Here is a 14,618-nt window from a genome sequence, read left to right as displayed (position 1 = left end):
GCTTAGAATTTCCAAACCTCCTACGCTACCACCAACTGATCATAGCCCATCAAGTTCTGTTCCATCCGGAGAAGTGCCCTGGCCTTGCCGACATGCTAAACTTTCACAACCCTAAAAAGGAACTACATTCATGTATCAAAAACCTGATTGAAGTTAATCCATGCAATAACAGTTCTGGGGAGGCCTTATTCTCCCATAATGTTGCCAAAGCATGGAACACCCTCCCACCTGAACTCAGGCTACAAAGTCACACAGGCGCCTTTAAAGGCCTTCTTAAATTACACCTCAATACTAACCCTCTCTGCAACTGCAAAGACCCCCTTTGAAGACCCACTTTTCCATATGTAAGTGACCCGTTGAAGCCTTTAAATGCATACACTATACTCTCACCTGAAATGCACTTGTTGTATATATTGTATCTTATTGTTCTGCATAATTGTTTTTTGTACTTCATTGTTTCTCTTGTATGCCAGTTTTATTGTTATCTAAAGCATGTATGTACACTGTTATTTCTTTGGAGCTTTTCTCCCCAGGACTCCACTGAAAAAGGACACATGTTGTCCAGTTGGACTTATCCTGGTAAAATAAATGTTAAATAAATAATAAATAAATATTAAAATATTCACTACTGCAAATAAAGTTGATGTAGTCTTTGAATTCCATTTCTATTAATTGCTTCTGTTAATTGCTTTTCTGGCAGCCACAAGAATTAAACTTAACAGGGCTTTCCTATGGCTGAACAATTCATCCTGTATCCCAGCTCAAAAAAAAAAAAATTTCCGTAGTTATGCCCATTTGCTCACCCAATATTTCAGACTGAGTACTCTGTAGGGAATTTTTAAAGTCTGCTAACTCATCACACTCCCTAAAAATATGCTCCCAGATACTTCTTTCTTCCTCATTACACCTCAAACCAACATTTGCCATTAAGAAAAATTCTTTGGAGTCTGCTTGTGGTATAAAAATAGCCATGCACACACATCCAAGCAAAATAACTAAATCTTCTAGACTTTTTTGCATATTTGGGAGCCATAGATATATCTTTCAATTTTTTTAACAGCAGCTTCTGTTCTAGATTCAACTAAAAAATCTACCAGAGCAGGTCTTTCTCTTATGATTCCCCTATCCCTTTTTCTTTGCCTGTACTCTAGTATCAGTCCCTGAGATGGAGGGCAGTCTGTGCATGTCTTCTTGGTCTCTTCCCATTCTGTTATGTTTCTCTGTTTAGTTATTTGCTCCCAATACCTTGGTTCCTTTGCTAGTTTTCTCTAGTAAATTTCAGCCCCCTTTTGCCTATTCTCTGTACCCTCAGTTGTGATCCTCCCTATTGTCTGAATCTCCTTTCTCAATTCTTGTGTTGGCTTAGTTTTTAGAATGCTTTCTGCTACTTTATGAACATAGTATTCTGCTTAGCTGTTACTCTCCCGAAGGATCTGCTACCAAAATGCCACTTTCTCCTTATTTCTTGAATCCCCACTTCGTCATCATCCCATTTCAGATTGAATTATAGCTTTCTGTTGGTGCTTTCTGTTGGTGTTATGTATGTTCATAGGTTCATAGGTTCATACTAGGCTATCTGCCCTAGGGCATTTATAAGCCTAGCCAGAATGCACCCATTTTAAATTTATTTTGCTATGCCCTTTTTCGAGGTTAGTATACTGTGCCTCTATCTAACAGTGACACAGAAGTGATACCCAGGGTAAACCTACGATCTCCCATCCACTCATCAAGATTCCTCTTGAAGAGAGTCAATGAGGGACTCTGCCTAACCTGGACTGGGATTTTATTCCAGAGTGAAGGGAGCCTCTGGGTTATGAATCTGTCCCTCCAGCATGTCCTATTTATTTCAGTGCTGAGGTTCAAGTCTCTAGGCGTAGCTCGATGGGATTTGGATTTTCTGAGGTGTAGTATGTCCATTAATTCCGGGTTGGACATGGCTTTATCGTCAGGCACAGATCGCCTCTGAACAGGCGGTATGCCACTGAGTAGAGCTGGAGTTTCTTTAACCGGGCAGCATATGGCATCTGTTTGAGCCCTTTGATCCTCTTGGTGAGGTACTTTTGGGGTCTTTCCAGTTGCTGCAGGTGTCTGGTAAGGTACATCCCAAAAGGGCATTGTACTCAATTATGGGCCTGATGAGGGATGAGTAGAGGCACAATGACCTCCCCGATCTAGATGTGAATCCCTTCATGATTAGGTGGGCTATATAAAATGTTTTCTAACCACTTTGGCCACGTGGTTGTCAAATGAGATTGCTATCAACTTGGGTCCCCAGGTCCTAATTACTTCTTCTTTCCACCTATGTTGTAATTTGTGGGCACTTTGTTTTGCCAAAGGGATGACTATACACTTTTGGCATTTAGCTTGAGGCCATGGCACTGGCACCAGTTGTCTGTTTCTATGAGGCCCTTTTGGAGGATGCTTGTGTCGGCTGGAGAGTCGATTATGGCACCCAGTTTGCAGTCATCTGCGAACTTGGTTCCTTCCGTGTTGGCCTGTACCTCCGAGAAATATATACCGAACAAGAGGTCCCAGGACTGAGCCTTGTGGGACACCACTTGTAACTGGTTTGGAGTCTGACATGGCTCCAGCAATTCTAACCATGTGGGTTCTGTCCTTGAGCCAGTTTGCAATCCATCTAGTGACATAGGGGTTTATATTTAAGCTGGTGAGCTTATCTATAATGCTTGAGTGGGGTATTGTATCGAAGGCTTTGCGAGGTCCAGGTAGGCTGTGTGGACCACCTTCCCTCGTCAATGGCCTTGGTGACTGTTTCAAAGAAATCAACCAGGTTTAAGAGGCAGGATCTGCCCTTAACAAAGCCGAACTGGGTAGGATCCAGTGTTTGTAGGTCCCCAATATCTTTATTTATGAGGTCCATGATGATCCTTTCCATAGCTTTGCAGACCAAGCTAGTCAGGCTTGTGGGCGATAGGTTCCAGGATCGATTGAGGCACCACCTTTATGGAGAGGGACCACTGTTGCTGTACGCCACTCTTTGGGCACATATCCTGTAGTAAGGCTGAGATTGAACAGTAGTTTTATGTTTGGGTTTAGCTCTTCTTTGAGTTCATGGACACCATCTGGTCCCATTGATGCTGTGTTTTGCTTTGGAGAGGCGGCTCTTACCTGAGCATCTGAGATGTCAGGGGCAGCACTCTGCTGGGATAGATATTTGCCCTTTTGGTGGGGAGTGAACCTGTCAGCTAGGATGTTGGCAATGTCTGTGGGTTCGGTGTATTTTTGTCATTTTGGACTAATTCTGAGCATATCTGGGAATTACCACCCAGGTTCCTAACATAACTAAAGAAAGCCTTGTGATTATCCTTAGTGTCCTGTGCAATTTTTCTCTGGCCTTAGACAATTTTATGTGTGCCTGTAGTTTTTGCTAATACTGATCAGTGATGCCTTCGGGATTTTGCTTTATCATTTAGTAGCTTCCTCCTTCTATTGTATAGTTTGTTTATGGCTGGGGTCCACCAGACAGGACGTCTGCCTTTGGAGGATTGGGTCTTGGTTTTATTTGGGATATGATCCATGCATTCCTGAAGGTGTTCATAGAATGCGTTTATAAAGGATTCTGTCTGGGCTGTATTTTCCACAGGCCCGGGGCTTTGAAGGATTCCACCTCAGTTTTGAGGAGTGTAAAATTTGCTTTAGAAGTTTTTCACTGTGGTTTTCTGGGCAGGGGTGGGGTCGGGATGTGAATATCCAGTGAGATTAGTTTATGGTCTGATCTTACCAGTGAGGATACACTTCTGGTCTGGAGCATAGAGTCCCCATGTTGGTGATGATCAGGTCCAGTATGTTTTCCCTCTTGTGGGAGTGGTAACAAGTTGTTCCATAGCATTTGAGTTTATAAATTCTAGGAACCTTTGGGCTAGGGTGTTGGAGCTAGAGTAATGCTCCCAGTCTATGTTTGGGTAGTTGAAGTCGCCCAATATGGTGTTTGGAGAGACCTTCATATTTTCCAGTGTTCTCAGGAAGGCCGAGTGGGGTTCCTGGGTTTGGGAGGGTGGTCTGTAGCAGGCTATAAACTGGAAGGCAGTTTTACCCACTGTTAGTTGCACATGGATAGTCTCTGATGTGCTTTGCCACCAACCTGGAGGTGTGGGTATCTTTGATGAATATCGATACTCTCCCTCCTTTGTGGTTCGGTCCAAGTTTTGGGGCGAAAAGCATGGTATGAGGTATAACCTGGTAGTGCTGGGGTGCTCTCGGGAGCCCTGAACCAGGTTTCTGTTACTGCACAGATATCGATGTTCTCCATGCTAAGGAGAGTTTAGTCGTGCATCTTGAGGTTTAGACTTCTGGCGTTGAGTAGCATTACTCTTAGTTTCTTATCCCTTGTGATACCTATGGAGGTGGGTTTGTCTTTTGAGCCTTGCGGCACTATGGGGTAGCAAGAGCCTTTGCCAATATCAGCCCAGGGTGACAGGTGCAAGCCATCCTTGTCGAGCATATCATCCCAAGCTGACAGGCATTGGATCCGAATGACAAAGCCAATTGTTGAAATTGATCATCTTGTCTTCATATTGTGGCATCATTCTTGGTGAGGGTAAGATGCTACTCAAGGTCAGGGTCATACCGGCCTGGGCTACATGCTCAGAGAGCTCCTTTATGTCTCTTTTCATGTAGTCCAGGCTCAGGTCATTCACACCAGCATGGACAATGACTGAGTCATATTGTGACCTGAGTGCTTGTGTTATGTGGCGGATCCTAGCATCCGACAGGCTGCTGACCCTCTCCTTGTTCAGCCTGGTGAGCGGGACGTCAGTGTGCCTGGCGATAGAGTCACCTATTACAAGTGTATCAGGTGTGTTGTTTAGTCTTAAGGGCTGTGACTGTTTGGCACACTGGCTTTGTGAGATATGTGTTGCACGTGTTTTGTTTTGGGGTAGCGGCTGCTTGGGTGTCTGCTTTGGAGGTCTCTGCTGCCGGCAGATCTTTATTTAGAGCCTCCAGTATGTTTTGTGTGATTATGTGTTTGGTTTGCTGTCGTGGTAGGTCTATGTGAGACTGGAATTGTAGTGAGTATGGTTTCCTTCTCCTCCTGACTGGTTATGCCAGTACTGAGTTGAGAGAGCTTAGCCTCCAGTTTGGCTATATGGTTGCATCTCTCACATGTGTTGGAATTTGTTGGGAGGAGGAGAGGGTTGTCTGTGTACATGAGGCAGTTGTAACATTGCCTCAAGATACCCAGATTCACCAGCTGGACCGGAGAGGAGATTGACAACTGACCTTTGGACATGCTAGAATAATATTGGGAATTCCTTAATAATTGAAAACCAGGGCCAGTGGGGAGTGAGGGTGTAGTGCTTTTAATTTTTAGTGCTGACTTATATAATTGCTTTAGTGAGCAAGTGCCAGGTAACTTAAGTGCAATGTGTTACAGGTAACTTAAATGCAAAAACGACAAACAGTAACTTTCTTTCAAGTGAAACAAGGAAATAAGTACAGTAAGCAATGCAGATATAACTAGTGAGCCACAGAAGCGCTGAGAAGCCGCGTATTAGGTGGAATTAGAAATAAGCAAACAAACAACAAGCATATAAACAAAGCTATATTCAGCAGGCCTGGATCTAGTCTATGCTACAGCAAACAAGGTGTACCAATTTCAGTAAGATACAGTTCAAATATTCAGGCACTATAAACCTTTAACCAGAAATTCCCAGCTCAGAAGGGCAGAGTCCAGCCTCTTCTCCCACAAGAGTGCAGACCACAAACCTTCTTAATGTAAAATAACTGGCCTGAAGCCCAAGTGCCTAAACCAGAACTAATACACTTTAAGAATAACAGACACTGGGCTCTCAATCAGCAGTTCCCAACTTAGAAGGATGAAAGCTACCTGTCCTGCCACCACAGTGCATGCCACAAACCTTCCTAATGTAAAACAACTGGTCTGAAGCCCAAGTGCTTAATCCAAAAGACTTAGAATGACAGCTAAACTTTAATCAAGTTACTACCAAGCAGTAATAAATACAATTGAATACTTTAGAGAATGCCTGGATTAGTGCTCAAGTTACACAAACAAAGCTAGATCCAGCAGGCCCAAATCCAGTCTATGCCACAGCAAACAAGGCACCAACTTCAGTAAGAAGCAGTTCAGATATGCATGCACTATAAGCCTTCAATCAGAAATTCCCAGCTCAGAAGGGCAGAGTCCAGCCTCTCCTCCCACAAGAGTGCAGACCACGAACCCTCTTAATGTAAAATAACTGGCCTGAAAGCCTAAGTGCTTAAACCAGAATTAATACACTTTTAGAATAACAGACACTGAGCCCTCAATCAGCAGTTCCCAACCTAGAAGGATGTAAGCTACCTGTTCTGCCACTACAGTGCAGACCACAAACCCTCTCAGTGCAAAACAACTGGTCCGAAGCCCAAGTGTTTAAACCAGAAGGCTTAAAATTAGTTACACCAAGCAGTAATAAATACAATTGAGTACTTTTAAGATGATGCAAAAGTAAAAAGAAGTAGGTAGAAACACAAGTACAGTAAAAGCAGATTAAATTTTTTTTTTTTTTTTTTTTTTTTTCTGAACAAGTGCTGAGATCAAAGAAACAGATTTGAGTGCTGAAACTAGAAAACTGGCTAGTATAGGGGAAAAAAAACTAAGCTAGAAGGCTTCCCTCCAACACAGAAGGGCTTCGGGGCTCAAAAGCCTACAAATAGTCTATACCACTTAACAGGAAAGGCAGGAAACAAGCTTAAATTTTTTTTTCTGTTTCCCAGATGCTCTCTTTGTACACAGTAGGAGTGCCTGAAATCAGAATATGATCTCACTGCACTCAGTTGAGTGAGCAAATGATATGGGCCCAGAAGGAGTATCCAAACACAAATTCCTTAACTTTGTAGCTGTAAAATATCCCTGCAAATCAGGTAATGTGGTCAACTTGTTTAGAATAAAAGTATGCTAGGCTTTCTCCCTGTTATTTCCCTTGATTTTGTATGAATGTTTTTCCACAATCCCCAGATTAAAAGCTGATCATGACTCTCGTTTAAAGTAGACTTGTCAAATGGAAAATAGTATTCCTGCTACTTTTGTTTCCTAAGCAAAAGTTTCTTCCTTTTGTAGTTTTAGTTTTTGCCATGAGAAATCTATGCTGCAGTGAATGCAAAATCAACTCATCAAGCTATTTTTCTGTCAATTTTTCACTTTTGTTTTCCTAGTACAACACTGTGGCAGATCTTGTTTATATCCACATTTTCATTAATATTCAATTGTAACTGTTCTTAAAGAAATGTTTCCAAATTCTCGTTTCAGATTTGTACTGAATGAACCACAGGCTCGTTCAAATCCATCCTCCTCACAGGGTTCAGATGCTTCTGCGGGTGTTGGAATTCCCCAGCCTCCTCCTGGGATGAGCTTTTATGCAGTTAAGCGAGTTATGAGTGACAGCCCGTGGACTGCTGAACAGCTTGAACAGGTACATATATTGAAAGACTAAGGCAGGTTCTGTGTTTTGTTTGCTCACACCATTCATATCAGTGAAGTGGCATCATTTTGTGTTTAACAGTCTAAGCTGGGCATCATCAAATTAATTGAGGTCGCAGAAATGCCCGAACTTGAAACCGTTCTCCATCTCGTACTTGCTTCCAGTGATACACATCACAGTGTTGCAACTGCAGCAGACATGGAGTTGAAGAGCAGGCAGAGGTAAGATATGAAGCTGTTAAAATGGAAACTAAAGAAATGTTATATTTTTGCAAATGGGCAGTCTTCTGGGCCTTCAGCAAACTTAAAACACTTCCCTTAAACATAATTAAACCAATTTGAACTGTGTTTTATGGGGAATCTGCTCCAATCTCCCATTCTCCACCCTCCCCACACACAAAAATATTGGTACCAACTGCTGCAAGTTGTATTACATGTATTGTGTGCTTTTTATTATAGACTGCCAGTATATTGCTCAGCCAAGTAGAAAAAACCTTTGTACAGTGGATATAAAAAGTGTACACACCCCTGTTAAAATGCCAGATTTTTGTGATATAAAAAAAAATGACCACAATAAATAATTTCAAAACTTTTCCCACCTTTAATGTGACCTATAACCTGTACAATTCAATTGAAAAGCAAATCTGTTAGGGGAAAAAAATAAAAAAGTACAATAAACTGGTTGCATAAGTATGCACACCCTTAAACTAATACTTTGTTGAAGCACCTTTTGATTTAATTACAGCATTCAGTCTTCTTGGGTAGGAGTCTATCAGCATGGCACATCTTGAGTTGGCAATATCTGTCCACTCTTCCTTGCAAAAGCGCTCCAAATCTGTCAGATTGCGAGGGCATCTCTTGTGCACAGCCCTCTTCAGGTCACCCCACAGATTTTCTATTGGATTTAGGTCTGGGCCCTGGCTGAGCCATTCCAAAACTTTAATTTTCTTCTGGTGAAGTCATTCTTTTGTTGATTTGGATGCATGCTTGGGGTCATTGTCATGTTGAAAGGTGAAATTCCTCTTCATCTTCAGTTTTCTAGCAGATGCCTGGAGGTTTTCGGCCAAAAGTGATTGGTATTTGGAACTGTTCATAATTCCATCCACCTTGACTAAATCCCTAGTTCCAGCTGAAGAAAAGCAACCCCAAAGCATGATACTGCCACCACCATTGTTCACCGTGGGAATGGTGTTCTTTTGTTGATGCGAAGTGTTGTTTTTGTTCCAAGCGTACCTTTTGGAATTGTGGCCAAAACGTTCAACCTTGGTCTCATCAGGCAATAGCACATTTTCTCACATGCTTTTGGGAGGCTTGATGTATTGTTTTGCAAATTTTAGATGGGCCTGGATGTTTTTCTGTATAAGAAAAGGCTTCCTTCTTGCAATCCTACCCCATAGTCCAGACATATGGAGAATACAGGAGATTGTTGTCACATGTAGTACACAACCAGTACTTGCCAGAAATTCCTGCAGCTCCTTCAGTGTTGCTGTAGGTCTTTTGGCAGCCTCCCTGACCAGTTTGTGTCTTGTCTTTTCATCAGTTTTGGAGGGACGTCCAGTTCTTTGCAACGTCACTGTTGTCCCATATTTTCTCCACTTTTTGATGACTGTCTTCACTAATTTCCGTGGTATATCCAATGCTGTGGAAATTTTTTTGTACCCTTTTCCTGACTGATACCGTTCAACAGAGATACCTTTGATGCTTTGTAAGCTCTCTGCCAACTATTTGCTTTTGCTGTAGCAGGCAACTGAGTAAATGTCAGGAAAATCCTACTAGGACAGCTGAACTTTATTTGGGGTTAATCAGAGTCTCCTTAATTGATGGCAGGTGTTTACCCAAGAAGACTGAATGCTGTAATTAAATGAAAAGGTAGTTTAAGGGTGTGCACACTTATGCAACCAGCTTATTGTACATTTTTTATTTTTTGTATTTTTTCCCCTAACAGATTTGTTTTTCAATTGAATTGTACAGGTTATAGGTCACATTAAAGGTGAGAAAAGTTTTGAAATGATTTATTGTGGTCTCATTTTTTTAATCACAAAAACCTGGCATTTTAACAGGGGTGTGTACACTTTTTATATCCACTGTACATCTGGTCACAGCATTTTCCAGACCCTTTAGATAGTGAGAGGTTGCAGCATCATTAATGTCTGCATTCCTTTGAGCTGTTCTTTAGGTTAAGAGTGGGTGATACCTCTGACATTTGTAATTAATAATTTTATTTATATATTCTTTGTTGACCGAGTTAGTCCCAATAGGCTATCTAGCCTCTTTTCAGGGGAGACCTGAGGTGGTATTTGTACTACTTGGGGAAATTTGGCCATGGCATCGGGGAACTTGCTGTAATATTTTTGATAGGTGCCATGAGATCTTTTACATCCACTTGACCTATAACCTGCTCAAGCACATGGGGCCCTAGTTTAACATCATATCCAAAGGATGTCACACTCAGGAGTGTAGCACCCCAATTATGCTACACTGCAGTGTTAACAGTTGATCTGCCTGGTATGGGAATATAACCCACAGCCTTCTGCACCAAAAGTGAGTGTGCTACCTGTTGCGTCACTGTCACTGCTGATACCATATAATATTGTACACTGCAAAGTATTTTTTTTAAGTATTGCATTGTTGTTATACTTATCATACGTGTGTCATGACTATTATTTACATGCTTATTTGTTTATTATTGTAGTACTTTATCTGGATCTTCTCCATGGACTTCCTGTGAAAATAGCAGTTTATTTAGATGAACTATCCCAGTAAATAAATCAATCTTTCATACTCCCAAAGGCTAGACATGGTAAACTAATACACCGAGGCTGCCCTTAAAATGACTCTGGTACTGTGGATTCCTGCTGTCCATCCCCTGGATCATGAATCAAGGGTCATGGACAGATTTTGGAAGCATGTTTACATTAAGATATTTCTACGAGGGCAGTAAACTACATTTCTCATATATTAAGAGTCTAATGAGAGGTGTCTGATGAAATGAGTCTGTCAGTGGATGACTCTGGTTTAGGAATGCAATTAAAAGGTGATATAGTTACTATGCATCTACCTTTTTTTTATCTTCATTAAATTTTTAAAAAAAAAATCCCAAAAACTGCAAAAAATGTTTCAACACTGATGTGTTCTTTTCTGAATTTACCAGGTATAAAATAATATTATCTGCAATTAAAGCCAAGTTTTCTTTATTCCCATAGCAGTTAAATCATTGAATTTCTGGGTCCCTTATTTTCTTTGCTAATGGTTCTAAATATAATAATATAAAAATAAATGGGAAGAGAGGAAAGAGGACACCCTGCCCATTGTTCAAGTTCAAATGCAACTTATCAGAGAGAAAACCTTTCCACTTTAATTCCTGCCTCTGATCGTGTATTTTTCTAATTAACTACATTATTGTATCAGGAAATGGTTTCTCTGCATCACATCAAGACCCACCAACAACAGCAGTATTTTCTTACATTCTGCTTCCCTCTGGATCATCATTGTTTTGTTAATGTTGTCAAATGTTTGCTTTTTCCAGACAAAGCCACATTGATTTTGGCAGCACCTTTGCCATTCTTTTAACTAGTATAGATATAATCATTTTATAATCATGGTTTAAAATTGAAATGGGTCTGTATGAATTTGAGTTTGACAGGTTTTTATAGTCTTTAGATAATACAATCACCACAGTTTTCTTCCAAGATGTTGTTGCTTCCCCTCCATTTAAAATAATGGTAAACAAAATGTTCCAGATCTTTATCTCTGTCTTCCCTCCTAACTTCTAAACTTCCACAGGAATATCACTTATTCTTGGAGACTTTCCTGCAGACTGATCATACATCACTGTTTTTATCCCATCTCCTCCAGTCTTAACTGTTAGTTGTTGAGCCTCTCCTACCTCTAACCTTGGCATAATTAAGCCTTTCATAAATATCTCCATGTGTACACTTTCTTCATTTCCACATTTCTCTATTTAATACAAATTTTCATAAAATTACTTAAATATCTCTAATACTTCTACAGGATCTCTGGTTATTTTTCTTGTAGGCTCTGTAAGGTTGACAACAACCATTTCTTCTTCTTTCTGTTGCCTGTGTCATTGTTCTATAAGTTTTATGTTCTGGAGTTATCAAAATAGTTGCGTAACAGCAATATTTCTTATTTTTTAAAAAATAAGCATCTTAATTCACTTATGACACATATAAATGAAAGCAAACCATGCCGACACAATCCCATCTGCAAGCATTTTACATCACAGATCATATTGATATAATCCTAGTTGCAAACATTGTACATCACTTGAAATCTACCCAGTCATTGAAAGTCAAACATTACATAGCTCATTCAAGTTGTGCCTTCTTTTAAACCTCATTCATCTCCTGTATGTATTGTTCCCATGGTTCATATTTTTCCTGTGTAATTTGCTCCTACCCGTTTTTAAAGATCCAAATTCCAGTTGTTTTATCTCTGTTACTGTATTCACTACTTCTTGTATAGTTGGTTTAGACTTTGATTTCTATTTTCTAGTAATTGCTTTTTTGGCAGCCACCATAATTAGACTTAGCAAGGCCTTAGTAATTCCAGGCAATTCCAATTCACTGTTGTAGCTCAGAAAAATAATTTCCCTAGTTGCATCAATTTGCTCCGACAGAGTAGTCTGCAGGGAATCTTTAAAATCTGCCAACTCATTACACTCCCAGAAAATATGTTCCAATTACCTATTGCTTCCCCATCACACCTCCAACATTTGCTGATTACGTGAGGAAAAAAATTCTCTGGAGTCTACTTTGGGTATAAAAATACCTGTGTAAACATTTTGAAGCAAAAATCCTAAACCTTCTAGATGTTGTTGCATATTTGGGAGACATACATATATCCTCCCATTGTTTCTTTGTAAATTGTTTATCCTGCCTGTCTTCCCAATCCTTTCTAACCTCCTCTGATTGATTCTTATAGTTATCATGCAATATTTTATATGCACTCCTAATTATTCCTTTTTAACAGCAGCTTCTGTGCTAGATTCTGCTAAAAACTCTTGAGTGCTGGTCTTTCATTTAGGACCCCCAGTTTCTTTGTTTGCCTATACTCTGTACTGTGATATCAATCTTTGATAGGGAAGGCAATGCTAATCTGCAGTCCAAATACATTCTTGGTGTCTTCCCATTATATTAGCTTTGCTTCTCTAGTTATTTGTTCTCAGTACCTTGGTTCCTTTGCCAGTTTTCTCCAATAAATTCCATCACCTCTTGCCTATTGTCTGTATCCATAATTGCAGTCATCCCTATAGACAGAATATCCTTTCTCCATTCATGTGTTGGCTTAAGTTCATAGAATTCTTTCTGCTACTTTATGAATATAATATTCTGTATGATTATTGTTATTCTCCTTAAAGATCTGCATCCAAAATCCTAGTCTTTCCCTGTTTCATGAGCTTCTCCCCTGTTTCATTATCATTCCTTTCCACTTTGAATTATAAGATGTTCTTCATGTTTCACTGTTGCAGTCATTACATTTGGGTAATCCTGCTGGCAGGTTGCCCGCAGTCGGCCTGAATTCCAAAATCTTGGGTCCTGCGTTGGCTGTCGTCGCCCCTTCCCTGATGTCCGGTCGTCAGGGGTATAAAAGAAGCAGCCAACGCCATTTTCTTTAGTCTGTCTTGCCGCGCGGTGCCCGAAGCAGAAGCAGTTTGCAAGTGCTGGTCGGCTGACTCTTGAGATTTTCGAGTTCAAATTTCAGATCCGAAGTCTTCTATAAAGCTAAGTACCCCGTTGGGGAAACTTTTTTCTTGCTCCAGAACCGATGTCAGAAAAAGTTAATAATTGTATTTCTTGTGGGAAGCAAATACCTCATAAGGACTTTCATTCTTACTGTATTCCTTGCCTAGGCCCTGATCATAATTTTCTGGATTGTGGGTTTTGTGTTAGATTTAACCAACGCACTATTAAGCGTCTGCATGATTTTGCTTTAAACTACTTTGGACGCAGATTTAATTATCCAGAAATGTCGGAAAGCCATCCGACTACCGGAGTTGACAAAAAACGTAAAGAAAAAGAAAGACAGCCGAGGCCCAAAACCGACGACAAAGCTTCTCCTAAGCCAGTCGCTGGTTCTCAGTGAGGTGCTTTCGCAGCCTCTGACAACCGCTACATGAGTCGCTGGCTGCAACAGACTCCCACGTGGAGTCGGCCATGCCACTGGAAACTCAAGGTATTGGAGCCTCTGACGCGAATCCTTCAGATGGGTCCGGAGCCGCGGAGCAGGCACCGGCTTCTGAGGGTGTATTCAGACACAAACATCTATATATTAAACCGACTTCAAAGGCAAAGACTAAAGCACCTTCAAAGGCAAAGAAGCAAACTCAAGAGCCACGTGGACAGGCCTCCATGCCCAAAAAAACAGATGCTCAAAATGGCCGAAAACTTGATTACCTTGATCAGGGGTTCCCATCCCCCTCCTGATAATAGGCCTAGGCAAGAGACGGACTATGAATCTTCAGATCAGGTTTCCATTTCTTCTGATCAGGAATATTCTTCCCCCCCCCCCCTATGAGGATTCTGATGCTGAAGAATCCATACCTTCAGCTTCTCCTCCTGAGGATTATTCTTTTGGGGAGACCTTACATACCATGAGGGAGCATTTCCACTGGGAGAGCCAAGATTTTTCAGAGTCTAAAAAGAGGCTCAGGGATTTCCTGTTGCTACCTCAGCACAAGCCACTAGCCATCCCTCCTGTGTTAGACATTGTAGATGATGTGTTTTCGGAGTCTAGCCTTACCCCTGACTCCTTACCTCCAGCTCCTGTTAAGCCTGACAGATATTACAGGGTCCCTGACTCGCATAAATTCCTTTTTAAAAACCCTGCTGCAGACCCAGAAACTATTTCTCAGGGTCCCAAGGGAGTTAAGGCTTCCGTTGCAAAAAACCCTACCCCTTCTGACCGGGATTCTAGGGCACTGGATAGATGGGGAAAAAAGATTTACAAGTCTGCTACCTTGGCTATAAGGGCCTTAAACTGTCAGTTTCATATGCTCAAATATCAGCAATATATTATGTCACTGCTTAAACAGAAAATGTTGTTAAACTCTGAATGTGCAGAAAACAAGGGCAGGATATATTGCATGCAGCTGAACAAGTTGGAAAGCATACTTTGCAATGTGGTTTTGATTCTTTAGAGGCCTCCTACAGGGCCGCAG

At 41.0% G+C, this 14,618-nt stretch overlaps 1 protein-coding gene across 1 annotated transcript in view; it reads left to right on the top strand.

The window, feature by feature from the left end:
* The window catches only part of ECPAS (Ecm29 proteasome adaptor and scaffold), a 2,158,898-nt gene that overhangs the window by 217,147 nt on the left and 1,927,133 nt on the right, over positions 1 to 14,618 (top strand). Inside the window, exons 6-7 of the mRNA XM_044061033.1 lie at positions 7,268 to 7,430; positions 7,521 to 7,660. Coding sequence (XP_043916968.1) covers positions 7,268 to 7,430; positions 7,521 to 7,660 — 303 coding nt within the window. The remainder of the gene's footprint in view (positions 1 to 7,267; positions 7,431 to 7,520; positions 7,661 to 14,618) is intronic.

Source organism: Protopterus annectens, chromosome 2.part0, assembly GCF_019279795.1.
Source record: "Protopterus annectens isolate FY-2018-M chromosome 2.part0, PAN1.0, whole genome shotgun sequence".
Lineage (NCBI taxonomy): Eukaryota > Metazoa > Chordata > Ceratodontiformes > Protopteridae > Protopterus > Protopterus annectens.
The sequence above is the reverse complement of the archived record's forward strand: the minus strand, read 5'-3'. Positions and strand labels throughout refer to the sequence as shown.